Source organism: Felis catus, chromosome C2, assembly GCF_018350175.1.
Source record: "Felis catus isolate Fca126 chromosome C2, F.catus_Fca126_mat1.0, whole genome shotgun sequence".
Lineage (NCBI taxonomy): Eukaryota > Metazoa > Chordata > Mammalia > Carnivora > Felidae > Felis > Felis catus.
This window is the reverse complement of record NC_058376.1, coordinates 94,916,058-94,941,746: the sequence shown is the minus strand read 5'-3', so window position 1 is coordinate 94,941,746 and position 25,689 is coordinate 94,916,058. Positions and strand designations below refer to the sequence as shown.

Sequence of the window (25,689 nt, the reverse complement as noted above, 5' to 3'; positions counted from 1 at the left end):
GCTTCTTATTTGGCCTTCTTTGACATCACCCAGGTAGAGATGTTGGGATTTTTTGTTAGTGCCTCCCAAGGACAGAAGTCTAGGTTCCCTACTCAGTCTTTGTTAGCTTAATTTGGGTCAGGGCCAGTTTTGTCTGTGATGATTGGATGGAATAAAGCAGTTATTATCCAAAAGTGTTTTTTTTGCCTTAGTAAGTTTTCCTTTTCCTTTGGCTAGAGAGAGCAGATTTTTGAAGAACTTTTTTTTTTTTTTTTTTTTTTTTTTTGCTTATTTGTACCCATTGGCATTTCTGGGTTCTTCATTCCAAATTGGGGGTATATGAAGCAGTGGAATTCACCACTACCATTTTAAAAATTTTGAGGTTTCTAGCCAGTTAGCGCTCTACTCTCCACCCTCTATAGTTTTCTTCTGTTTGTTTTATATTAATGTCCAGGGTTTTAGTTGTATTTAGCAGGGGGAATAGGGAAGAGTTTGTCTACTTCATCTTCCTGGTAGCTGAGGCCTTGTTCCATTTTCAAAAGACTTTAGGGAAAGAAACCTAATGAATTATAAAACAATCACAAGAACAAATAAACAAAAGATGAAGTCAAACCAAACTAAAACAAAACAAAAAAAATGTATGGCATTTAACTTAACTTTCTCCTACTGAAACTTCAGGTCTCCCCACTCATTTTGTTTTTTCTTATCTCATCAATACTAGAGTTGAGAAGTTATTGTTTTTCATCTCCTGTACTTTGGTTCATCGTATGTAATGGTGAGATACGGGGAAAAGAAAATGGGCTAAAAAGGTAAATAAATGTGGGCTCAAAACTCTCTCTTTGAGCTCTAAACAAAAGGGTATTAACTGCCTACTCACTATCTTCACATAAGTGTCCAATAGGTACAATCTAAATGTTATCATAATTAAACAGAAATCTTGATTTCTTTTTTTTTTTTTAATATTTTTTAGTGTTTATTTGTTTTTGAGAGAGAGGGAGAGAGGAAGAGAGCGAGAGAGAGTATGAGCATGGGAGGGGCCGAGAGAGAGGGAGACACAGAATCTGAAGCAGGCTCCAGGCTCTGAGCTGTCAGCACAGAGCCCAACGTGGGGCTTGAACTCACTAACCATGAGATCATGACCTGAGCCAAGGTTGGGAGGTCAATTGACTGAGCCACCCAGGTGCCCCAGAAACCTTGATTTCTTACCTTCCCACCCTCGAATATGCCATTTGCTGCTAATGTAGCTTTAGGCCTCAATATCCACTTCTGTGAGACTGATATGATAATGTCTACTTTTTGGATTAGTTATAACTGTTAGAGAGTATGTGTAAATAAAGAGGACATGGCAAATACTAGCTGCTCAGTACTGATAGTGATTATTATTGTTATTGTACATGCATATGAATCTTTCTATACAAGTGAAATTTCATCATATCCTCCTTTGTCTCCATACAACCGATTCCAACAGTTGGCCCTTCTGTAGTTTGCCCTCCCTGTTAGAGTGGAAGACTATGTCCCTGTTCGTCTCTAAAGGCAATGCCTACACTCTTGTTCTAGACCTTCTTTAACCTCTTAAGGACCTCGTTCCTGCAATTATCCACTTTCTCTTCTTGCAGTCGAGAGAGATCATTACTTTCCCCATTTCTACCAAATTATTTAATTCAGCAATATAAAGCACATTAACATGGCCCATCTGGGGGGAAATGCTCTCTTAATGTCTAGACGTTTGCTGCATTTCTCTGCTTCCCTTAATGGCAGAACTCTTCCAAAAAGTTGTCAGTGCTAACTATCTTCACTATTCACCAGTCTTTTCTCTTCAATCTGCTTTAAATGGGCTTTTGTCCTTCACCACACCTCTGAAATAGCTCTTTATGAGTTTCCCAACAATCTACATCTCCCTAAGGATAATGGACAATTCTTTGTCCATTGGACCACTCTCCTTTTTATTGAAACGTTTTCTTCTCTTGACCTCATAACAACTGGATCACTTGAACTCATTTTCTGACTCCCTCTTCCTTTCCAGACTTCTTAATGGTGTTATAGTTCAGGGCTTAGTCCTTGTCTCCTATTTCTCTTTTTACCCACATTCATTCTGTATATAATCCCATTGGATCTAACGGTTGGTATCCAAAAGAATGTTTTGTGATGATAAAAACGTTCTGTATCTGTGCTGTCCCATATAGTTGTCACTAGCTACATGTGGCTATTTGAATTTAAATTAATTAAAGTAAAAAATTCAGTCGCTCAGTCATACTAGTTACATTTCAAGTGCTCAATATCCACGAATGGCTAATGGCTATTATACTGTACAACACAGAAGTACAATATCTATCTCTAGCATTGCACTTCTCTCTCCAAGCTTCAGACAATACTCAACATCTCCACTTAAATGTCGAAGAGTTTTTATCTTAAGTCAATCCTGTGTAAATGGAACTCCTACTTTCTCTAATTTTTACTCTTAAATTTGCTACCCCACAAGCCTTTTCTTGTTCAGTAAATGGCATCAAAAATTGTTACAAGCCAGGGGTCATTTTTTGTCTTTTAAGTCCTATAGCCAGTTCATTGGAAAGCTCTGCCCATTATGCCTTCCAAATATACCCCAAATCTGACCACATCTCACCATTTCTACCACCATCACTCTAGTCCTAGGGAGCACCCTCTTTGGCCTTGACTATTGCAATAGCCTCCTAACTACTCTCCCTGTCTCAATTCTTGCTCCTCTGCAGTTCATTTTCCTTGTAGTAGACAGAAATATCTTTAAAACATAAATATATCTTTAAAAAGTAAAAAACCAGGAGACATTTCCCTGTTTAAAATGCAATTTCTTTCCATTTAAATGAGAATAAATCAAAACTCCTAACCTTACCTAAAAAGCCTGCATGATTTGATCTTTTGCTTATTTTTTTAACATCTGCCCTTCCACCTTCGTTTCTGTTCTTTTTACAGTAACCACCATGTTATTTGAGCCCATTAAGCTAGCTCATTTCTATCTGGAACACTCTTCCCAGGATGGATGCCTCCTTCTTATAATTTAGGTCTCAATTCAAATATGTCCCTCTCACCGTCACCTGTTTCTACCTTCACCCCCCGACCTACTCCTACCATCCTTCTTCCTGACCACCCTGGCTAAAATACATCTTCCCTCCATTCACTTATTATCATTATTACCCTATTGTAATTTGTTCACTGCATTTGTTAATGCCTAAACCCAACTTATGTATTTGTTTCCATGTTTATTTTTATTATCTCCCTAAAGACCATACAAAGTCCTTGAGGAACAGACTCTATCACGCCCACTGTTGTATTCTCAACTCCCCAAATAGTTTTAGTACACACACACACACACACACACACAGTAGGTGCTCCTAAAAGACTGGATTTTAGGATATTTGTTGATTAATATCAAATATAAATATTTGTTGATTAATTAATAATTAGGCAATATACACAATTTGCCAGAATCTTTTTCTACCATACATCTGGAGTAGACTGCCTAGGTTTGAACCACAGTTTCGTTGTTTAGCTATGTGACCTTGGGAAAGTTACTTAAACCTTCTGTGTCATAGTTTTCTCATCTGTAAAATGGGGCACATACTAGTGCTTCTCTCATAGGTGTGTAAGGATTAAAGAAGTTATTACATGTACTTGGAATGTTTGGAACAGTACCAAGACCCTAATAACTATTTGCTGCTATTATTATTAATTACTGAATATATGCTAAATTTCATTAAAGGGCACCTTCATTTTGAAGATTGTCAATAAGGACATTGGGTTTCAAGGGATGATGATGATACTTCAAGAATTCCCTGACTCTGATCAAAACATGCCAACTGTAGTGGTTATTATAGATTTTATTTATTTAATAAATATTTATTCTCTTTTTAATCAATGATGCTTAGAATTAGTCCCAGGAAGCAGGTCAAAAAGATCATCTCTTGCCCACTTAGAGAGAAAGGGAAGAATATTTAACTAATTAGTATGGCCTTCCCACTAGGGGATTCCTGATGGGCATCTTTAAACCTTGGAAGAGCCCACAGGACATTAGCATCATCTCATTGCATTGTTTGTCTGGCAATGAAAGATCTTGATATTATCATTAACCTTTAGAAAATCAGTAAGGCAAGAGGCAATTTCACAAAAGAACTAAGAATTAGAAAAGTAATCAATAACCAAATTCCTATCACCTCTTTCTAAACTATTGAATGTCTACCATAGTTCAAAAATGTTACACATTGTCCCTGTAACACCATTTGAATAGGACACTATTTTCGTTTAACAGTGAGAAGACTAAGGCTCAGAGCACTGAAGGATCTATCCCAAGCTTCCATGGCTAATCAATGGCAAAGCTGCTCAAAAAAAATGTTTATAGATTATCTTTTATGTTCCAGGACTGGAGGGAGCCGTGAACTAATCAGATAAGATTCCTGTCTTCCTAGAATTTACATTCTTATAGGGATTGGGATCCAAGTTTTGGAACCTATCTTGAGAGCACCTCAAATTTGTGAAAATGACAACCTATAGGGGGTGAGGTAGGAAATTGACAAATGTGTTAACAAATACATCAAAACACTGAACAACCACTGTAGCAGTCACAAATATTTAATGGACACTTGATGGAAAACATACTCTTTCTTTTAGTTCTACCCACAATCCAAATAGAAAGTCATATATTGCATGGATAATCTCCATATAATAAGAGTATGATATTTTTCCTTGTGAAAACATAAAATGAGGACTTCATTGAATGTATTGAGCATTGAAACTGAAAGGTACTAAAGAATTTGGGTAAACAATTTAGAGATAATTTAGAGGCCACAAAAATATTACAGATTCAAGCCTTTATTAAACTTAGTGTGTGCAAACAATGTAAGGCAGTAGGGCCAATAATATTAGACCCTTATATCTTAGAGTAGGCCTTTGGGATAAATAAGTCAATGAGCACAAAAGCCTGAGCTCTGATGTGATAGACTCAAGGGAGAATGATGAAGAATAGATATTTCTCTGATAGACAGTAGTATGAGTTTGGGTTGTGTAGGGCAATGCGTAGAAAACGAAAGAGGGAGAACACCAAAAAGAATGGAGTCCAGGTCTCTAGGAAGGGCTACTGAGGTTGGTGTATTGTTCCTGTTTGGATGCTGTGGGATTCAAATTGACCTCTTGGACTTTCCCTGGAAATGAGTCACAGCAGGGGTCCAGAGAGGTCAAGTTGTGGTCCAAGTGTGGTCATGGTCTCTATCTTCAGCCACACCCATGACTAGGGGAGACTGTTAGGACCTAAAGGGTAGTGTCCCAAGCCAGGACTAAAAGGAAAGAATCTGGGGCAGATTGTTGGTGCCAGTTCTGTCTGTGGCAGCCAATAAATTGGCCAGTTTCCTATATTCCTTATCTTCTCCTTCCTTTAATTTTACCTATAATTGAGTCGATTCAATAGATTTAATATAGGTGGATGAGAAAGAATGAATGGATTCTTCTGGCTAGCTCAGTGGTAACCTGGAGAGACTCAGACAATCTAAAGTGACAAATCCACATGTACACAGAGGCCTGTGGGAACTCTTGACCCCATCACAAAGACAGACCTATGGCCACCAAGTGCAGGGCAGAGGAAGTAGCCCTGGTCACTGGGGCTGTGACTTTAAGACTTCATGGACAGATACAGTGACCTTAATAGCCTTACAATGACCTACATTGGGAGTCACAGACACCAGATAGTGCTACCCAGTGGCTTGTACAAGTCTAGGCACCTTTCCCACTTTTCTGCTCTTTCTTCTAGTCTGGAGCTTGTGATATTTGGCAATGAGGACAGCTCTCATGAAAAGAGCAAGAGGTCTACTGAGTGGGCAGTCCCCTGGATTTGTGCCATTCATGTCACGAAGGTTTGACAATCTGTGGCTAATTCCTTTGACAGATGCACATCTACAGCAATTTTTCAGCAAGCACTGTCCCAAATTAATTAATCATTAGGTAATTCAGTCTAAATTGAATGGTGCTGCTGCATGCAGAAAAGTTTTTGTTTGCAATTTTTAAGTCATCTCAGTTTAAATTAAGTCTATTAAAATTCTCTGTTCCTAACCAGTTTTCAATCAAGGATGCCTATATGGCCACAACACTCCGCAGGGCATCTTTCTGTTATGAGTTTGTGTCTCTTTAATGTTCGCAGGTTAATCATTTTCAGACAGTGTTTGTGCTGTTTTCTACCATTGCCTTCGGTACCATTTGCTGCTAATTTGTGGGGTGCTAAGGAAGGCTTACGAAGTTGACATAGAAAAGTGGGAGCAAAGATCATGAGGTCATCATGGAGGTTTCACAAACAATGTTGTTCCGTGTTGTTGACCAATAGGTCACCAATAAAAGGAGCAGTGTCAGGGAGAAACGGTTCTCGTGACAGTTGTTTACCAGACACAGAGGAGTTCCAGGAATGTACTGTCATAAGCAGATGGTGCAATTCGGTGGTGGGCAAGTTGTTGACCCAGGCACTCCTTTGTCTTGTAGATCTCTAAGAGACACAGCGAGCTTCAGTTTATTAGCCCCGTTCTCCTCAGAAAATCCCCAGTGCTTACCAACACCAAACGTGGGCTTCTGGAGTCTCTTTAGAGACATCTGAGAGTCAGTGGCAAGACTGGCAAATGTGAAAGCAAATAGAATGTCTCTCTCTTGCAACTTGAAGTCACCTCCTCTCTTTGAGCATGGCAAGCAGATTTGGTGAAGCACTTTTCGGTGGTTGATTGGAGGAGGGAGCAGTGTTTATTTTTCTTCAGTGACTCAACTGAGCATACCGGAATTGAAGATCAGAGCCTCAGTGGCTCTGTGCGGTAGATGACTCAGTTTCCCCAGCCCTGGGAGCAACCCTTTGGGCCTCTAGGGATGTTCAAGGTGGCCTGAGAATGGAGCCCTCCTTTTTTGGCAGCTATGGTCTCCCTTTAGAGGAGGAGTCTGCCCCGAGGCCACGGCACTGCCTTTCTTCTCACCTTCCCTCCCCCTTTTTCTTCTCTCTTCCCAAACTCTCCTCAAGTGGCCTATGCTAATGTGAAGGGGAAAATTGGTTTGCTACAGCAAGAGCACAGGTGCCCGTCTCTCTTACCCTGACCGAACTGCCAGACTCTAGCCGAACCTTATAGGTGGGCTCGGTTGCCACACACAAAGCCATTGCCGTTATTTTACCACTGATGGGAGCAGGGTGAAGAAAGTCAGGGGAGCAGCTTGTTGGAGAAGAAAGAGTGCTATCTTAGGAGTCTGGAGACGAGCCTTCTTGTTCCATTGCTGCTGCGGCCCTTCAGACCGCCTTGAGCCACTCAGTTATGGTCTCTGAAGGGTGAGGCTCTAAGTCCCTTATAGGGATGCAATTTTGTCCTTTCAAGACATGTAAGATCACAGCAGAGATAAGGGGTAGATTCCTTGTGATGGCTTCACACTGAAGGGCAAAGAGACCATCTGAGTGTTCCCACAGGTAAGGGTCTTGAGTGCCAAATGCTGTTCTAGTTCAATTCTGGTGATTATAGCTCCCACCAAGAGGCAGCCCTACCACTAGAATGTCCCTGGTCCTTTTGTCCTCATCAGTTAGCACTCGACCTGACTCAACCATTGTCCTTATGGATTTCTTGCCAGTGAGAACTCACTTAGCATTTTAATTCATTAATTTGCTGCTGCAGAGCCAGCCATGCCTAGGAGATAACCACTCCAGATGCCGCAGCACCGAAAGTTCGCTGTCGGAAGAGTTTATTGGGTAATGAAATTTAAAAAAATCTCAAACGCCAGATGTACAAGGTAATGTTTTTTTTCCGATTGTCATTGTTAACTTCCGCAAAGATTGTGGCTGGAACATTTGTGGGAATGTAGGAGTACAAAATAGATCAGGGAAGAAATTATGGGATTGCCACAGAAGCCACTGCTTGATTGGTAAGGCTAAATGCGAGTCCAAAGACAAACATTCTTATAAAGTATCTCTCATTAAGGTAGAGTTATATTCATTTTTTTTTAACCATCAAAGCTTAAGGAATGAAGCAGGCAAATGCATGCATATAATGCAGGAATATAAACCTAAGAGCACCAGATGGAAATGTGCAAAAAACAATAGAAAGTCAATAAAAAGTAATTTGGTTTTTTTTAAGGAGGAAACGGGAAAAATATGATTTTGGGTATTGAGTGGCACAGGCACCTTCTCTTTCCATCTTTAAATAGATAAAGTAACAATGGTATTCTTTTTATGTAGTTATTCCTCTAAACTTTTGAATCTTATGGTCATTATAAGAACAACTACACACAAAATTTCCAAAGGGTTTTTTTTAATCTATGACCTGATGTGATCAACATAGCTCAGTTGTGAGGCGGGCAGAAATGGTCTCATTATCCCCATGTTAGAAATAAGCACACACAGAGCACCTGGGTGGCTCAGTCAGTTAAGTGTTGATTTTGGCTCGGGTCATGATCCCATACTTCATGAGATCAAGCCCTGGTAGGGCTCTGTGCTGAGTGTAGAGCATGCTTGGGACTCTCTCTTCCTCTCTCTTCCCCTCTCTTGTACTTTCTCTCTCTCTCAAAAGAAATAAATGAACTTAAAAGGAAAAGGAAAGAAATAACACAGAGGCTTGAAGACGTGTGTTTACCTAGGGTCACATATTGTATTGGCTTTGGATTCTGTTCTTCGTGCAGTTTAGGAGTAAAGTTCCACTTCTCCGCTTTCCCCTTTTCATTTGATCTTCGCATATCCTTTTGGTTAAAGGCCAAGGAACATCCTTCTCCCTGGGTGGTCACTGGCATTGAATCAGTCTTGACTCTAATGTCTCAGGAACCAAATGCTCTTTGAAGAGGTGCTATCAGGTGTTCTTTAGTTTAAAGAAGGGTCTTCTTCCCACAGTAACTGTTATTGCTGTGGTTTGATAGAAAGAGCACTGGACCAGTCACCAAAAAATCAGGCTTCTTATGTAAGTTCTACCATTGTCTACCTTAAGATCTTATTTCCCTTCTACGCATTTCAACATCCCCAGTTACCAAATGAGGGGATTAAGTAGAATGAGTTCTAAGTTAAAATTAAAATCAGGGAGAAAAAATTTTTAATATGGTGGAAAAATAACTGTAATGAATAATTAATCAATAATTAGGACATAGAACAGACAAACCCAAAAAAGCAAACCAAAAGACCAGTAAATGAAGAGAAAAAAATTAAAAGGAATGTAAAAGCAGATTAGAGCATATAGATAAAATGCAAATAAAAAGAGGAAAAAATTAAAAATAAATAACATACAGCAGTAATGCAGAAATTGAATCATAAAAATATTCAAAGAAGCAGAACAAAGTAAAAAGAATTTAAAGTCACAAAGATGTAGAAATCAAGACAGTTGCCAAATAAGAGGGAAAGGCACAAAAAAAAGCACCCCCCCCCCCAAAGTAAATAGCTAGGTCAAAGAAATTAGAAGGTGGGTATAAAAAAGAGAAGTACTAAAAATAAATAAATAGTAATAAAACATTTTTATCTCAACTGAAATCTAAGAGACGATAAAAAGGATGGTAAAAATAGGTGGAGGTTTGAAAATCTGAGACAGAATGAGGGTAAGAATGGCAAAAGAAGTAGGCAGCTCTGGGCCGTCTGGGGAGGGTGCCCCCAGCAATGAGGGCTATCTGGGGAGTCTCACTGCAGTAAAGTGGCAGGTCTGTGGCTCAGAGAGCCACTTCCAAGTGATTCGTCACAGCAGCCTCTAGGCAGCCCTCTCTTCCCAAAGCCCTACTTGGGGCAGAAGCTGGTACCTGAGGCCTGCATAACATAAAAAAGGGGTGGCTTTTGGACACACTTTCCATGTCTAGACACGCTGGGAGCATAAAGAATTGTTCAGAGGGGAAGAAGAAAAAACTCAGAAGTGTATTTCTCAAGGCATGGGATTGGGGGCTGTTCAGGACCTGGGGCATCACGACAGATTCCTACTCACAGCAGGGTAGGTGATCCAGAAGTCTGCCTTCGTAATAGGCACACAGGTAATTCTTACTATCAGGAGAATTTGGGCCAGTAGGGCCACAGGACAGCTTCATGCTTCAAAGCTGGGGTGCAGTGAGGAAATCTGGGGGCTTAGTCCTACAGGCAGAAAGCACAAGAATATGCAGAATTACAGGCACAAAATGATCCGTTTGAGGGGCTCCCACTATCAACACACACAGGAATCACCGGCCTTCCTAACTGATGTGATTCATTCCCTGAGCATTGCCCATGGGGCCAGGCAGCTGGCTGAATCAGGATCTGGAAGGCTCTGCGGCCTATGTCAGGGGATGGGTGTGGGGTAAAGAGGGTAGGTTACATATTCATGTCGTCAGGTGATTGATTGCTTTTCCTGCTCCACCAGCACCGCGTGCTTGTGCAGACCTACTTGTCCTTTCTGTGCCCACATGCTCCTCATTCCTCTGTGCCTTTGCTCAAGCCTCTCCCTTCCTTTTCCTGTCTCATAGCCTGGTAAGGGCCACCTCCTCCTGGCAGCACTCCATAACCCTTCTCTTCTGTCCTCCAGCAATCCCTGCATTCCTCTATCAAATACTAGGCTCTGCTGTTTTGGTATTGTCTCTGTGCATGTTGGTATTCCTCCCCACTCTTCCCATCTCCCCCGTAGCAAAAGGTGACTTTGGATCCTTGAGAGCAGGGAGCATTTCTTCCTTAGCCGTTTCTGTCTTGGCATCCAGTGTTGGGCCTGTGGTGTAATAAGCAACTGACAAATAAATAGCTACTTTGCTTTTATTCACACAGATGGTATGAGCTGGGTTTGCTTTAGTGGCTTGTCAAAAGTCTGATCATAGATGTTGCAAATACTTGAGAAATTAAGATGGCTTATAAACCGGCAAAAATGTAAAAATACTATGATGCTATTTTTGTAGTTCTCTGCTACCTGAAGGTGATCAGGGCAGCCTTGTTAAGATGAACTGAACCAGTGACCATTAGCATATCCACATCAAACGTTGCCATAAAACACAACAAAGATTCAAACGGGGTTCTTAGGGAAAACGTTTACAGTTACATTTCCCAAATTCTGGATCAGGGACCTCAGCAGGGCTTAGGGTGTGGAACTATAACAAGGGGTCCAGTAACCCTCGTGGATACCACACATTGTTTGCAGACTAAATACATGACTCACGTGTCTTAGTACTTTTCTCCAAATGAATGTGGCTTATAAAATGCAGTTTCATTTGAAAGTGTTCTTGGGCTTCTTGCCGCCTTTTTCATAGGTGGTTATGATGGGAGGTCATCATATTTGGGATTGGGAACAACAGGCTGATAAGGTGGCTAGGATGCTGTTGGCTGGTATCCTCTGTGTTTTGCGACGTCTTCTGCCTCGCAGCATGTCCGCTGAGTGATGAAACTGCAGCCAGTGGAAGTGGCTGGAATTCTGCACGAGTTTAAGCACCATTTGGCTTGATAAAGCCAGCAACATAAGTCTAAATCACAGACACCAGGTGGGACATCTGCTTTGTTCCTGGTCCTGGATGATGCTGGTTCCACCCACTTTTTAAAAAATACTTATCCCATCAATTTTTGAGATTGTTAGTACATGCTATCCTGGAAAAAAAGGTCTGGACTTTTATAAGCACTCTGGAGCAGTCATTCCCACACATTTTTTTTTTAAATTTCACTAAGCAGCAACATTTCAAAAATAAAACCAAAGACTCCTCAATCCAAACCCCAAATCTTGTGAAGACTGACAAAAAAGCTGCCAACCTTTAATTTTGCCAAATAGAACCATGAGTAAAAGCAAAAACTACCCCTCCCCCCAATCTCACAGATCATCTCTACTCCCTCCCCTCAAACCCAAACTAGAACATCTTATAAAATGAACGGCTATATATTATCAGCGTCAGCTCTCAAATACATCTCATCACTATATGATGAAAGCATGCCATCTCCAGATAAGAGTGTCTTTGAATGAGCTTTATGGAAAACTCACTATGTTGTCCTTTCTGATCATTTTGTCTTGCACTGATGGTAACTTTGGCATGCTCTTTTTTTTTTTTTTTTTTTTTTTCCTAAGGAGGAAGGATGAGATGGGGGGAAGTCTCAGGTTAATCTGAAGGCTATGCTGATTCTTTCTGCTCCAGGGATGGCTTCTCGTTCTAAATTCTTTCATCTTCCCACTGCCATCTATTTTTGAGCTTAGTAACACAAGATAACCTGATCACAGAGATCACGGAGCACTAGGTGTAGGGCTAAAAATCTGATCAGACCATAATGCTGCTAAACTGTGTTTCCATGAAATCCTCTGGTAAATTCACTTTGAACTCTGGAAACCAACATGACCATTCTAGGGGGAGAGGTGACCATCCATCACATTGTTGTCACAGAACGTGGAATTAATTGCTTATGGAAATATAAAAACATAGTCAAACTGGTGATACTCCATTTTAAAGAAAACCAAACCTTAAATGATTTTTCACGTGAATTGTGGAAAGCTCATTTTGAAATAACACCTAAGAAACCTTAGCATCTGTTTCACATTCTCCACCCGTACCCAGAACCAGTGCCTTGTCTCTTTTGTAAAGAACTTCAGGAATCTGCAACTAAGCACCATGGAATCCCAAAACGGCGCTGGTCCTGGAAAAGGTTGATTAAGACCTTGACCCTGGCTATTTAGCATGAATTACACATTATCTTTCAGCTTGACAGGTTTGTGAAAAGACACAGAAAATAATAAAAGAACAAATAATTATTTCATTGTTATATTGCTTCATATTATGTCATTTCATTATCTTCTTCCTTTATTTTTAAATATGTTTCTTTTATTAAGTGAGCGGGAAAATACATAATTGAACAAATCGAAACTACAAGTGTGCCCTTTACAAGATTGAGTGAAACAATAAATTCATCAGAAGGCATGTTTCAATTTCCTAAATGAAACTTCATGCAACAACATTCAGTGGCGCTGAATATATACAGATGTTAGAGCCTGCCCAGGCAAGCTTCAGAATTATCATCACTTGGACAAATGATAAGAGCCAAATGTCATTAGGTTTTCTCGAAGGTGCCTTGGGCAGGAGATACTTTTCCTGTTGTTTATTTCTTGTTTTAGAAAAAAAAATGTCATTTTTAAACATTTAGACCAGAAAACAAAATGCAGAATCCTCTTCCCACTTCCAATAACTCTGCAATACCAAGAGTTTAAAACGGATCGTTATGTGTGTAAACGTAAGGGGTTTGAAATGCTGCTTTTCTTCAGGTTCTATACAACAGTCTCTCCTCCAGCCCTGCGACTTGGTCTGTTAAGATGAGTAATGGAAAAAGTACAGCCAGGATCATAGTGGTTTCCATCTACAATAGCCTTCCAGGAAAGAAAATCCATGGGGTTTTCTATTTTCGACATGAAAGCAAACCGATCCTTTTATGATATAAGCTTTGGACATAGCTTTTTGCTCTGATATTGAAATGAAAATGACCATATAGTTCTATAACCTTTTTTGATTCCCAAACTCTGTTATTGTTTACTTTCATTCACTCATTAATTCATCCAATAAATATGTGTACTGTTTGTCAGCTAGCTATTCTTCAAAGCACTGGAGATAGGCCAATGAACACGGCAGATGCTGATAAGTGCTGTGAAAAGCAATAGGGCCGAAAATGAGTGGGCGATTAGAGATTACATAGGTCTCTGACAGTAAAGGAGTATTTGTGCGGGGACCTAAAGGAAAGGAGGGGCAAATTACGCAGAGGTGTGGGGGAAGAGGTTTCCAGACAGAAGCAGCAGCCAGGACAAAGATCCTGAGACAAGAGCACGCTCTGAGGGTGTTCTGGATAAAGCAAGGGCAGGGTGGTGGAGCAAATGAACTAGGGAAATAGCAGGTGAGGTCAGAGAAGTGGTAGCAGTGGTTGGAGATGGGGCAAAGGGTGCGCCAGATTTATTAGGGGCTTTAGTGCTATTGGAAGGACACTGCCACTTTGAGGGAGGTGGAAAGGCATTACAGACACGAGCAGAAAAGTGGCAGCACCTGTACATGTTTTATGTCATCCCAGGCAAGATGTGGCATGGACTCCTATATCCGTGGATTGTGGATACATTCTGAAGCTAGGAAAAACTATATATTCCCCTCCCCCCAATGGATTGTATGTGGTATGTGAAGGAGAAAATTTAAGGGCAACTATACAATTTTCCAGTCTGGAATAATGGAGTTGTTTACTGACACAGAACATAACGTACGGGGAGCAGATTGGTGGGTGGGGGGCACATGAGGTGAGTTTTGGACATGTTGAGTTGGAGATGGCAACTACAGACCCAGATGAAGATATCAAGTATCAAGTTAGACATAGACCTCTGGCATTCAGGAAGGAGGTGAGGGCTGGAGTTGGAAATGTGGGTGTTTCAGTCCACTGATGGTGTCTAGAGCCCCAACACCAGAAACAGACCAGTGCTGGGCACTCCAAGGACTTGGCAAAGGAGACCAAGAAGCAGTGGCCAGAGGCATTAGAGAACATGAGGGATATTCCAGAGCTGAGAAAGTATTTCAGGAAAGAAGGTGTTATTAACTGTGTTAAAGACTGCAGAGAAGTCAAAAGCACGAAGCCAGAGACCTAACCTTTGCAGTTGACAGCATGGAGATACATTTTTCTTAGCAATAGCTACTACCGTGGGGACGAGAGCCTGATTTAATTTGGTTCAAGAGACCAAAGGACAAGAGGACTGAAGACAGTAAGCTTACATAATTCCCTCTGAGGAGTTTTTCTGTGACGGGGAGCAGATAAATAAGACGGTGTTTCGACAGGGTTAAGGGGGCCAAGGTGTTTTATAAGACAAGAGGTAGCAGCATGAATGTAGTGAAATCCTCCAATAGGTTGGGGGAAAATGGCGATGCAGGAAAGGGAGGGAGTTCTGTGGGCAGTGACCTTTATTTGGTGAGGTTGGAGGGGACCGACCCAGAGCAAATACGAGGAGCTGCCTGCTATGAATTAAGGAGGCGGTAGAGTGGTCCTGTGTTTCACGACACAAGACCAGGAAGCAGAGAAACCAGGGTATTTATAGGATTGTCTAAGTGGATATTGAATCTCCAAAAGTTGGAGACAGTGATGGTGAGCCAAACCTGAAAATACTTAAGCAATGAGAGGGAGTGAAGGAAGGTAAATAGGGACTTTGTAGGTTGATGGCAAGAGCTTCAAAGCACCGGGTGCTTACGAGGGATGGGTCACAGTCTGGAAGGGGCAATGAGGGACAAGCAGGCATCCTACTACTATTAATGTTTTATTACTCACATTTTGACAGTGATCATATAATATATTCCAAGGCATAGCATTGACTCTATGGGAAAACCTTGGCTTAGAATCTACCAGATCATTTCTAAATACTGCTCAGAACAACTAGAGACAACAAACTGAAGGCTTTTTGTATGTAGGAAAAGAAATACTGGAAAGTAACCCAAAGGTTCAGACTAGAAAATACACCAAGAATACTTTCTTTTTTACCCTAACACAGGTGAGACTTACCCAGTTTCAGCATATTTTTGACAATTTAAAACACTTTAGAAAACCGGAGATTTAAACCATGTAGACATTTGTAGGCATAGCAAAATGATAGTCTCCCTTCCCAATCCTGTAAATCTGGCATCTCTACGGTTATGGTGACATTGTAAATAAGACAGCTACAACGCCCCAAAATAGTTTCACAACATCCAATTTTAAAGTTCATCCAAGCTGTCATTTTTTTCCCCCCTGCTGTGATTTCTTGCTGTCACCTAACATTTGAAATTCTGATTCAGGGTCATAACTAAGGTTTTAAAACAAGGCATAATACAATATTACTATTCCTTAACACCAATCCCAGGGGAAGAGACTGAGAGGAAGGGGCAGCTGGGGCATGGATAGTTGTCATGTAAATAACGAGCCATTGCTGGCAGGTGAAGACTCACCTCTCCTCGAGCCTTTGCTCTGCCTCAATAGCACAATGCAACGAGGTGATGATAAACACAAACCATCGAAACCAAACCCTGTCATGCAAGGTGAGTTAGTTTGAAGGTATCTACACAAAGCCCCAAATCTGTAATCTTTAGAACATTTCTATTTTTAACTGTGTGTGTGTGTGTGTGTGTGTGTTTTCAGTCGTCATCCAAGTTTTTGGCCTCATGGACACAGAGTCTAAGATTTTGATCCAGATTTAAAATATCTCAAAAACATATCCAGGGATTTTTGTTTCAAAAAATGCTTTTATGGGGATTCTAGTTTTGGTGCATTCGGGCACTTCCTGAAATGGCAGGCCTGGAAGGATAAAGTTCACAGCAGACAGTTATGGTCTCATACTGTTTAACACTGCAATTTTTAAAAAATATTCTAGTCGTCTGTGGAAAAAATTCCCACAAGAATGAGACGGCATGAAAATCAAACAACACTAGAAAATGCTTAGTAGAAATGTACAAATGGTCGGTTTTGAACCTGAAAGTTCTCAAGGGATTTTCTTCTTTGCTGAGGCTTCTGAAAAGAGCTCAGTTTATACCGTTTTGAGACCCATGAAAGCACAGCACACCTTTGGATTTCTGATGCCACTATGCTGATCAGAGCCAAAATGTAGTGGCATTTGAGAAATATTGGCTGGTAAGTGAAATCACATTTAGACTTTTGGGTTTTATGTTGTAACTACGTAGTTTCAAGGGAGAAGCCAGTTATAGATTGGTTTGTTGTGCTTTGTTTGATTTGGTGAGATTGAAATTTGTGAGGCATGAATTAAAAGGTAATTAATAATTCACAGAAACTGTTGAGATGGCCAGAACATACTTTCAGAAAAGGATTTTGGAATATCAGGGGCTTGGTAAGATGATTCAGGATTGTTATCAGTGTATTGTGGATATTCTGTTCTCCTCCATTGGGTTAAAGAGTTTTATTTTCTTTCCTAAAAATAATGTGGCACATCTTCCATCTTAAAGCAATCAGCACAAATGCAAGTGATGCCTGTTCAAGCGGACTTTCAAAGACAGCACACACTAGTAACACAAAGAGCTCTTTCACATTTCAAGAATACAGTGACGGGAACTGGTACACATAATAGTAGAGAAAAAAAATTTTTTTTTTAACTTCATGGAATGGGAGGTCAGGCTTCAGGCACTTCTTTGTCTGGCAACGGACAAAACCAAAAGGGCTCTGACCTGAATCTCGCATCTCTTTCTAATCTACCGCACATGAGGGACCAGAGACACCAATTACCGATGAGTCACAAGAGCAGACAGAAAACTGTTAGTAGGTCTTGACAACCAGGAACGAAGATGCTTTGGAAAAACATGTGCTGGATGCCAAGTATGTAAGAAGTGTACCTTAGAAAGCGATGCCATTGTGTTAAGAAAAATGGAATTCCTGTCCAAGTGGCCTTGTGGGATTTCATCTGTGCCATCATCTCTACTGGTGAAGCAGCTCTGGGTCTTGAAGCATCGTTTAAAAGTCTTCAAGAAAAATCATGAGGTGTATATAAACAGAACCATAACTTTTATGTGGAACTTGGTGCAAGCTGTCTTCATTTATCTTGTGTGCACTGGCAGTGGTCGGAGTGCAACTGGCCTTGGGAGGACTCTCACCATTTGAACTGAGATCCTAGTGGTCATCTGTTTCTACCACCCACTGGAAGCAGGAATCCATACTACGGTTCCCTGGATTGGCACCCTAGAATGATGGCCACCTGCTAGAACCTGGGTCAAGACTATGACACGGGCAGGCTCAGTGGATTTATGCATGATTATCAATTTAGAGCAACAAGAACCAAAAAGATCTCGTGAAACTTACTTTGGGGGGGAAGGCTCAGTTTCTCTTTGTAAAATAAAAATAAAATGAGCCAATTCTACTGACAAAATCCCCTATGGGAAGAACTAAAACTAAAAATGGAAACTAACTGGTTTCAAAAGTAAAGAAATTTTTATTAAAATGGAATTAACATGAATGAAAAGCACAATCCACCCCCCCCCCAAAAAAAAAAGAAAAACGGGGGAAAAATGGGGCAAAAAAGGAGGCGGGGGCGGGGCAGGGGGAAGAAAACAAACCAGAAAGCTGAGGATTGTTATGAGCCATGAGAACAATAGTCTGAAATACTCCGCATGGCACACTGGGTCTCCACGGGTCAGGGCTACGGCCTGTCCTGATGGAAGAAAATATATTCTTGAAGATAAAAACTTCCAGGAGTGATTTAGGTATCTGTTAAGCAACACAGCTTTGGTAGGGGACCTTTTAAATTTAGTTTTGCCTTGTACTCAGTGTAAAATATTTGTACAAAAATATAGAAGGCATGGCTTGATGTTTAACGTCTGTGTTTTATTGTTGTTGGCACCAGAAAAAGCTCATGTTCTATGTTATGTCACTGTACATACTGTAAACAAGACTGCATTAATATTGTCTTATGAGTTTTTGTTTCAATGACTCTAGGTTTTAAAAAATACATTCACAAACTACCTTATGTTTAAACACAATGATTCCCTTTTATTTCTTAACTGTACCCAAAATCCCACAATAAAAAAATCATTTAAAGCTGTGTGTTTCAAACTCATCACTTAGAAATAAAAACAAAACATAACATAAAAACAAAGATCAGTTTGCAACATAATTTAAAGAAGCTTCTGGTTCAAAATACCACAGCAGCAATATAAAGAGCTGGTGGCAATCGCATTTGGGGGTGAGACCCAAATCAATATATTTTGTCCACGTTGGCATCCAATTACAGTAGTTGTTAAATTCAATCCACAGAGTTATTGCTGAATTTGTTGCATGGAATTTGTGAAGATAGATTGTTCAGCAGCAGAACCACAGCAGTAAAAATGAGAACAGGGGGGATTTCATTGCTTTTGAGAGCTAAAGGGACCATGGTGAGGACATCTTGGTGATCACCTGAAGATAATCCTCAATTCCATTCTTGTGTGTTACCTGTTTAGAATAAATGCAAATGATAACCACCTTTACAGGAGGAAAAGAATCATTTACTTCAGAAACTGGAATAATTCCCCATGCCCTTACCCTGTTTGCCTAAACCACCAGATTGAGATGGCTCCATTTTCCTAACGTGTATTTCGTTCTCATTAATAGTACATCAGCTGCTAATGTATTTAGGCAAAATCAGTAGGATCACAGACTTTAAAAAGAAAATCTGTTTACATTAATTGTTTTCTTCAGAAATAAGCCACATTTGTTTTTGTTGTTGTTGGATTTTTTTTTTTTTTTTTAAATTTTTCCAGAAGAACAATTTGGTCAACTACTGTTTTGTTTAAAAAAATATTAAATACACCTGAGATTGCCAGTTGAGCTCTCTATATGTCTCCTGGAAATAACACTGCTGTGATGAACAGTGAAACAAAACAAACAAAACGAGGTAGGTTAAAACAGGAAGCGCAACACAGATCGTTTTGCAACACCTCGATACCACAGGCGGCCATGCTTGTAGCTTTGGAAAAAAAAAAAACCCCAGTCACGTAAAAGTTCAAATCATCCGAGTAAGAGTTTATAAGGACACAAGTCAACCTGAACTAAATACATACATATCTCTGCACAAATGTTGTTTACCGTATGTTGGGTAATTTGGAGGAAGGTAAAATGATTAGGGTCTCAGAAATTTGGCCAAAGCCTTGTTTTTAAGTTCTATCAACTCTGAACCAATGGTGCCCGCTGTGTCTCAGGCAGGCTTGGTAGTCTTGTCCCTTCTCTCACCAACCCAGAGAGAACACAGGCAGCTCAGAAACATTTATTGTTATTATTTTTTTTCAGTCATAGTTTTCATTTTCAGAAAGTGGCACCCTCAGGAGAAAGCTGGGAATGACCAGGGCTTGGATGTCATTCACTCCCCAATTCCCAGAAAGAACTCGACAAAGTCTCCCTCCTAATGAAGCCCAAAGCAAGTGACCTCTTAGCTGGAGGCTTTATGCATTAAAAAAAAGAATGTGTATATATATATGTATATATATATGTGTGTGTATATACATATATATACATATATATATATACACGTTTTTAGCTTGTTTCCCAGAAGCTCTTTTTGTCTGACCCCAACAGTCATCCCATCTTTTGCCCTGATCTGTTGCATAATAGCTGAGGGAAAGTTGTGTTACGGAGTCCCTCAATCGTTAGAGCCAACTCGACTCAATGGCACTACTATCCCGTTCCACACATTCCATTCTGTACAGGGCCATATAAAAACAGGGCCTGTCAGACTCACAAAAATGGTCGTTGATTTTATTAGTCTAAGGCTAGTAGTTTAGCCATTTAAAATCTATTTCCCCAAAGAGGAGAAAACTAGTATTTTTCTTCTCTTAAAAATTCATTAGCCAGTTGCTATCAAAAAGCAACCTTTTGGGTTGGTGAAGGCAAAGAGTTCTAAAATTACCCCACTATGCAATTATGGCCTTCAGTGTAAGGAGATAAGGTACATTTATTGTGCTGTCTCTCACCATTTGAAATTGGAAATTTTACAACATCTCGTATACTTAAAGCTAGCAGGCAGAAGGAATTAAAAAACAGACTCGTTTTCTCGGTATGCATTCTCTCCCCATTCTTACAAAGTAAGGGGGTAAAGAAAAAAGGTAACAAAACAAAACAAAACAAAACTCAAAATCCACCATAACACAGCTGAATCATAAGAGCACACAATATTTGTTTCTATCCCTAACTCCGAAGGGCACCATGGTCCATCTCTGTCCACAGACAACGCAGCATTCTTGGGGATCTCCTGGAAATTCCTGCCACCTTTTTCTCTCCTTCTCAACCAGGCTGCAACACTGAAAGATGGACTGTGGGCTGTACTGGGACGGGCGGAGAGAGAGGAAAAGGGGAAAGCGGGATGTTCAACCAAGCCTTCTGATTCTGCCTCTAGACTGGCATAAGTCCACATGAGTTATGTTCTTTTTAATTAGAAATAACGCCATGAAGATAAGTGCCAAGTGCTCTTCTGTTACCAGTTCATCATGGAATTTCTGTTGAGGGTCATGAAAAACACTTGGCTACTTCCTCCAGATCGCACGGATGCAAAAAATACCTGTTTGAAATTAAAAAGAAGTTAGTTCAACTGCATGGTTTCTTTTCCTCTTTTCTTCAACCGTCCATCCATTTTCTCTCACATGTCCTATCCTTGCCATGTGTCAGCTCTTAGGACTCAATGGCTGGTGTTTATAAAGTGCCTTTTAGTACAGTGCATCCTCTGTAAACACTCCTGACTTTATTACCATGATTGTTACTATTACTTATTGTGGTACTGGCCTTCGGGAACATGGGAGGGGCTATATATTGATTTGCAACATCCCTTAGGATGCTTATGTTTTAAAAGGGAGTTTCGTGCTAGGGAATGTGCTAGACTTCTGGCCTAGGACACAACAGGTCTTTTGTTAATTTCTGGAAAGCCATAGAGGCTTTCTCCCATACTGACAAGAGGGCAGACTTTGGGACTGAAGAGAATCTTTTCAAATTCCCAAAGTCAGTGGGGGGGGGGGAATTTTGGGGTCTACTGACTACTATACAACCTCAGTTCTCAATTTTTAAAGTTACAAAAAAAATTATGTCATCAGATAGGATAAGGTGTTTAATGCCTATTCATTTGGTATGCCAAAAGTTAACTCTTGGCTTGTCAGCTGGTGCAGGCATATCCTAGGCCAAAGGAGATAATGGCATTAATAGAACCACAGTCCATTAGGTCTGGGTCTGTGAAATCATTTTATCAAACAACTAAGAGAAGTGAGCAAAATTTGGGTTATTGCTTGCTTGAATGTCAGTGAACCACTGCCCGTGCTAAATACTATTCCGGGCTGTGGCCTAGCCCTTCAATCAGCCAACGCCAAACTTTGGTCCAAGGCATTTACTTTTGTCACTAGTGTAAAGTCTCTGCTACCTCATTTCCACAACTCCTTCAGAAGAATGTTGTCTCTCCCAACAACGACTTCTTACAAAGTTCTGTGGAAACGCTTGGCATTCAGCTAAAGCTACGTATGTAAGTACAGCTACTGTTAGGGTCAATGAATCAAAATGTGGAAGTACAGAGGACCCATGGAAACACAATGGGGGAAAGAAAGGGCTGCTGTTCTCTCTAGGTTGTGTGCACCCTCGGCTCTAAACCTTGGGCCCCAGATACTGGTGTGGTCCCAGCCGGCTCCTGAGGGCATGGGCATGGCTTGAAATCGGCTTGCTGGGGTGGGTCTTCTATGAACTGGAGCATGGTGGTCTATGCCCAGATCACTCCTAGTCTTATGATCCCCAGAGACTGGATTGGGCTGGAGTTTTGCCAGGGGTCAGGTCTGCTTCCTGGCGTACTCTGGTAAGGCCCTGGAACCATCCGTGCCACCCACAGCTACTGTCTATCCAGACCACACCAGGTCAGACCAAGAGATGTACATCTGTTCAACCCATCACATTCTTTACTACAAGTGTTTATTCTTGCTGTTTGGGGGACAGCATTTCTAAGTTGGCCATAGTCACAAAGGATGAATTCACAAATGAGCACAGCTTAGCTACTAACACTAAACACTCTGGGTTGGTCTACACGGAGGGCAAAGGAGAAGCAGTGTTGCCGAAGAATACCCTTCTGAGGCCACTGATCATGCCAGACGGACCCCACCAATTTCACTGCAAAACAGTCCCCCTGTGACACTTTGGAAGAAACATGGCTGGAATGACACAGGACATGGCACTAGTTGAGTTTGTGATGGTGCATTTGTTAAGGAATGGGTGACAATTTTTGAAAGTTTATATTTCTATATGTCCAATGTTTTACATTTAAAAGTGGATATAATGTGATGGGTTAGGTTCCCATGGTGACTTTGTGACAAGTCTAAATGTGGAGTGTGAAGCTGACCCTGTGTGAATGATTAACGATGGGCCAAGCCTCCCAAGTGCTTGGGAGAATTTGGGATGTCTGCTGAGTCATCGCAAGGCCTGTGGGCCACAAAAGTTACTACGGCTTTACAAGAAATTTTTGGAAGTTTTAATGTCTTTTTTAATATGTGAATACTATATTTTGAGGGTTCACGTGAGTCAAACCAAATAATGCCATTTGAAGATAATATTGATTGTTTAACACAGATGTGATTCAAATCAGTATAAAGGAAAATGAAGGTTTCACAGGTACCTGGTGGTCTCTTAAAATGCAAACACTAATGCAAATGTTGAAACGGATTTACCTTATCATTTCTTTCACATAGAAACTTTAACCTTTGAGCTCGCTTATGCATAAATACTCCATCCAAATGTCCTGTTTCCACTGACCGGATCTCAATAGCTTTCTCGCCCCAGCCCATTATCTGATTGGAATGAATGTAGGCTGTCAAAAGGAATTTCCAAAACTGCATTAAAAACATTAGATGGGCAATAACTCACAGCATCTGTTCACATCTTAACCACAAAAATGACAAACGACTTGAGATAAACAGACAAAGTAAGTCTTACAAGTGTTATTCACAGACTTTTTTTTTTTGTGGGATCAAATGGTTGTTTCACATTTCTTGACTTTCGTTTCATTTGGGGGGTGTAACTGCTGAAGGAGATAAGGAATGGTTAACCTACCCACAGACGTGGGCATTTCTCCCCATTGGAGCACCACATCCTTAGTTATCCGGCCATAGGTGTTTACATACACCCCCTCATCCTCATAGCAAACAAGCATTTCCATTCCATCTGTTTTAGGCAAGATGACAATGGCATGAGGAGTGATATTGCCCTGAATCTAGGAGACAAAGAAAGGCCAGGTATTATTCTTTTTAAAAAATAAGACAGCACCTTGACTATTAATCTCTAAGAATTGTACAAAAGGATCCCCCCCCACCCCCATTTTCATTCTAGAGACTGGCATTTTGCCCTGCTTTGCTTAATTTAACCACTGATCTGTCAGATACCCCAGCATACAAATACAAACTTAGGCACTAGGTTGAGAATCCAATTCACTTGCTCCTAAAACAAACGACTACAACTGTGGAACACCTACTATGTGCCAAGCACTGGGCTCTTTACATGCATAATTCCTAGTCCTTAGGACAGCTCCCCATGGTAGATATCTTTTTGGATGAGGCACCTGCATGTCAGAGGGGTTATGTAAATCGATCGTAGTTGCACTGATATTTGGTGGTAGAATTGGGATTTGAGCTCCCGTCTCATGGACATTAAAACTCATGTGTTTTCCGTCTACTTCTAAAAAAGATGAGGGGAATGAAAATCAACTGAATCTAATGGGAACAGCCTAAATGGGGTCAAAGGGTGGGACCCAAACAGACGCCTACAAATAGGCTATGAGCGTACAACACAGAATGTTCTTCTGGGTGCCTACATAATGCAAATTAATGGCTTGTTTAGAAAAAAAATTTCCCCGAGCCGAGATGTCATGGTGGTCCAGTAGTTGCCTGGCTGGGTAGATGAGAGGATCAAGGATGCTCACAGTGAGGCCCCAGTCACCTCACTGAGAACATGAGCCGTGAGTCCTGTGTGCGTTTGCACATACCTGTGTGAAAAGCTCTGACACAGCAATGAACGCTGCGTGCGTGTGTGTGAGGCAGTGTGTGCGCGTTAGGCACTGAAACAACTTTTTTCAATTGTTGTGCTTCTTTGCAGTAAAGTCTTTAAACTCTCAAAATACCAATCAGCAACAGATCAGGCCTCAGACTTTCCTGACAGCGTCTACGGTACGTTAGCCTTGGGATTACGTACAGGAAACACAACTTGCACCGCACCAATCCTAATACGTGGAACCATGTGCGGCATTTCTGTTTAAAAGTCAGATTTGGGGCAATGTGTCAGTCTTGCAATATTAATACTACAATTTGCAGGGGCTTATGGCAAGTACCTTAGAGGTATTGCCTCATTTAATGCTGACGCTAACCCTCTGGAATAGGTCCTTTAATCCCCGTTTTACAGATACGGAAGTCAAGGCTTGGAGGGACTGTCTAATGTGCCCATTACTGCACAATGAGTACATGCTAATGCCGGGGATGCACTCCAGTGTCTGATTCCTCTATACGACGCTCCCCTCAAGTTGAAGAGAGCAACAAAGACAGCACAAAGGGGCCACTGACTTCCCATGTAAAATGAGCCCATCTCCCTTCAAAAACTGAAAATAGGAACTCATCTACTACACTTTTGCTTCAAAAACACAATTTATGCCCCTGAAGGAAAAATATCATATGCATTTTCATCTAAAGTCCAACGAGACGACATGTCTAACACATGGCAAAGAATTGCTGTTATGTGTTACTCAGTTTCAAGCAGTCATAAAAATTAAATTCACATGTTTTGTGTATTAAAAGCATTGTCTATTTAGTGGAGGCTAAAAGTCCATGTGCTTAACCGATTAGTAAAAATTAGCAGGACTTCCGCTAAAAATTTGCAAGAGCAAATCTCTTTCCGCATGCACGTTGTTGTACACAGAACCTGGACAGCGGGCTCCCAGGAACTTACATGAGATGGGATGTAGATATCATAAGAGTTTCCTGAATCAACATCAATTACATGGAAACCAGTGTGTGAACCAAAAATAACCTTTAATCTTTGACCTTCTTCTACCGTGAGATCAACAAGCAGTGGCTTGTGCTGGAGATCTGCAAAAGACTTTAAAAAGCACCCCATGAGTGTCCACATCGTTCAAAGAGGTTATCTGAAAATTTTTTTCTTTTAGCCACAGCCTGGTGGAAGTTAATATCTGATTTTCTTCCACTGAAAGTCCCGGAGATCTCTCTTTCAGCTTTAGGTCTATTCATATTCTGGCTCTAGGAGGAAGGGTCTAGCATCCTTTTGTGCCCCCTTCTCTACCCCTTGTCCTCTAGGGCAGAGAAGTGGTTTAC

At 40.8% G+C, this 25,689-nt stretch overlaps 1 protein-coding gene and 1 long non-coding RNA gene across 10 annotated transcripts in view; one reads left to right on the top strand and one right to left on the bottom strand.

Moving 5' to 3' along the window:
- The window catches only part of LOC109503571, a 125,222-nt gene that overhangs the window by 50,806 nt on the left and 48,727 nt on the right, over nt 1-25,689 (top strand). The gene's annotated exons all lie outside the window — the stretch shown is intronic.
- Nucleotides 18,188-25,689, bottom strand: part of TNIK (TRAF2 and NCK interacting kinase) — a 391,801-nt gene continuing 384,299 nt past the window's right edge. The window contains 4 exon segments of the mRNA XM_019840116.3: nt 18,188-20,912; nt 23,044-23,183; nt 23,426-23,585; nt 25,307-25,456. Of these exon segments, the coding sequence (XP_019695675.2) occupies nt 20,829-20,912; nt 23,044-23,183; nt 23,426-23,585; nt 25,307-25,456 (534 nt within the window). The 3' untranslated portion in view covers nt 18,188-20,828.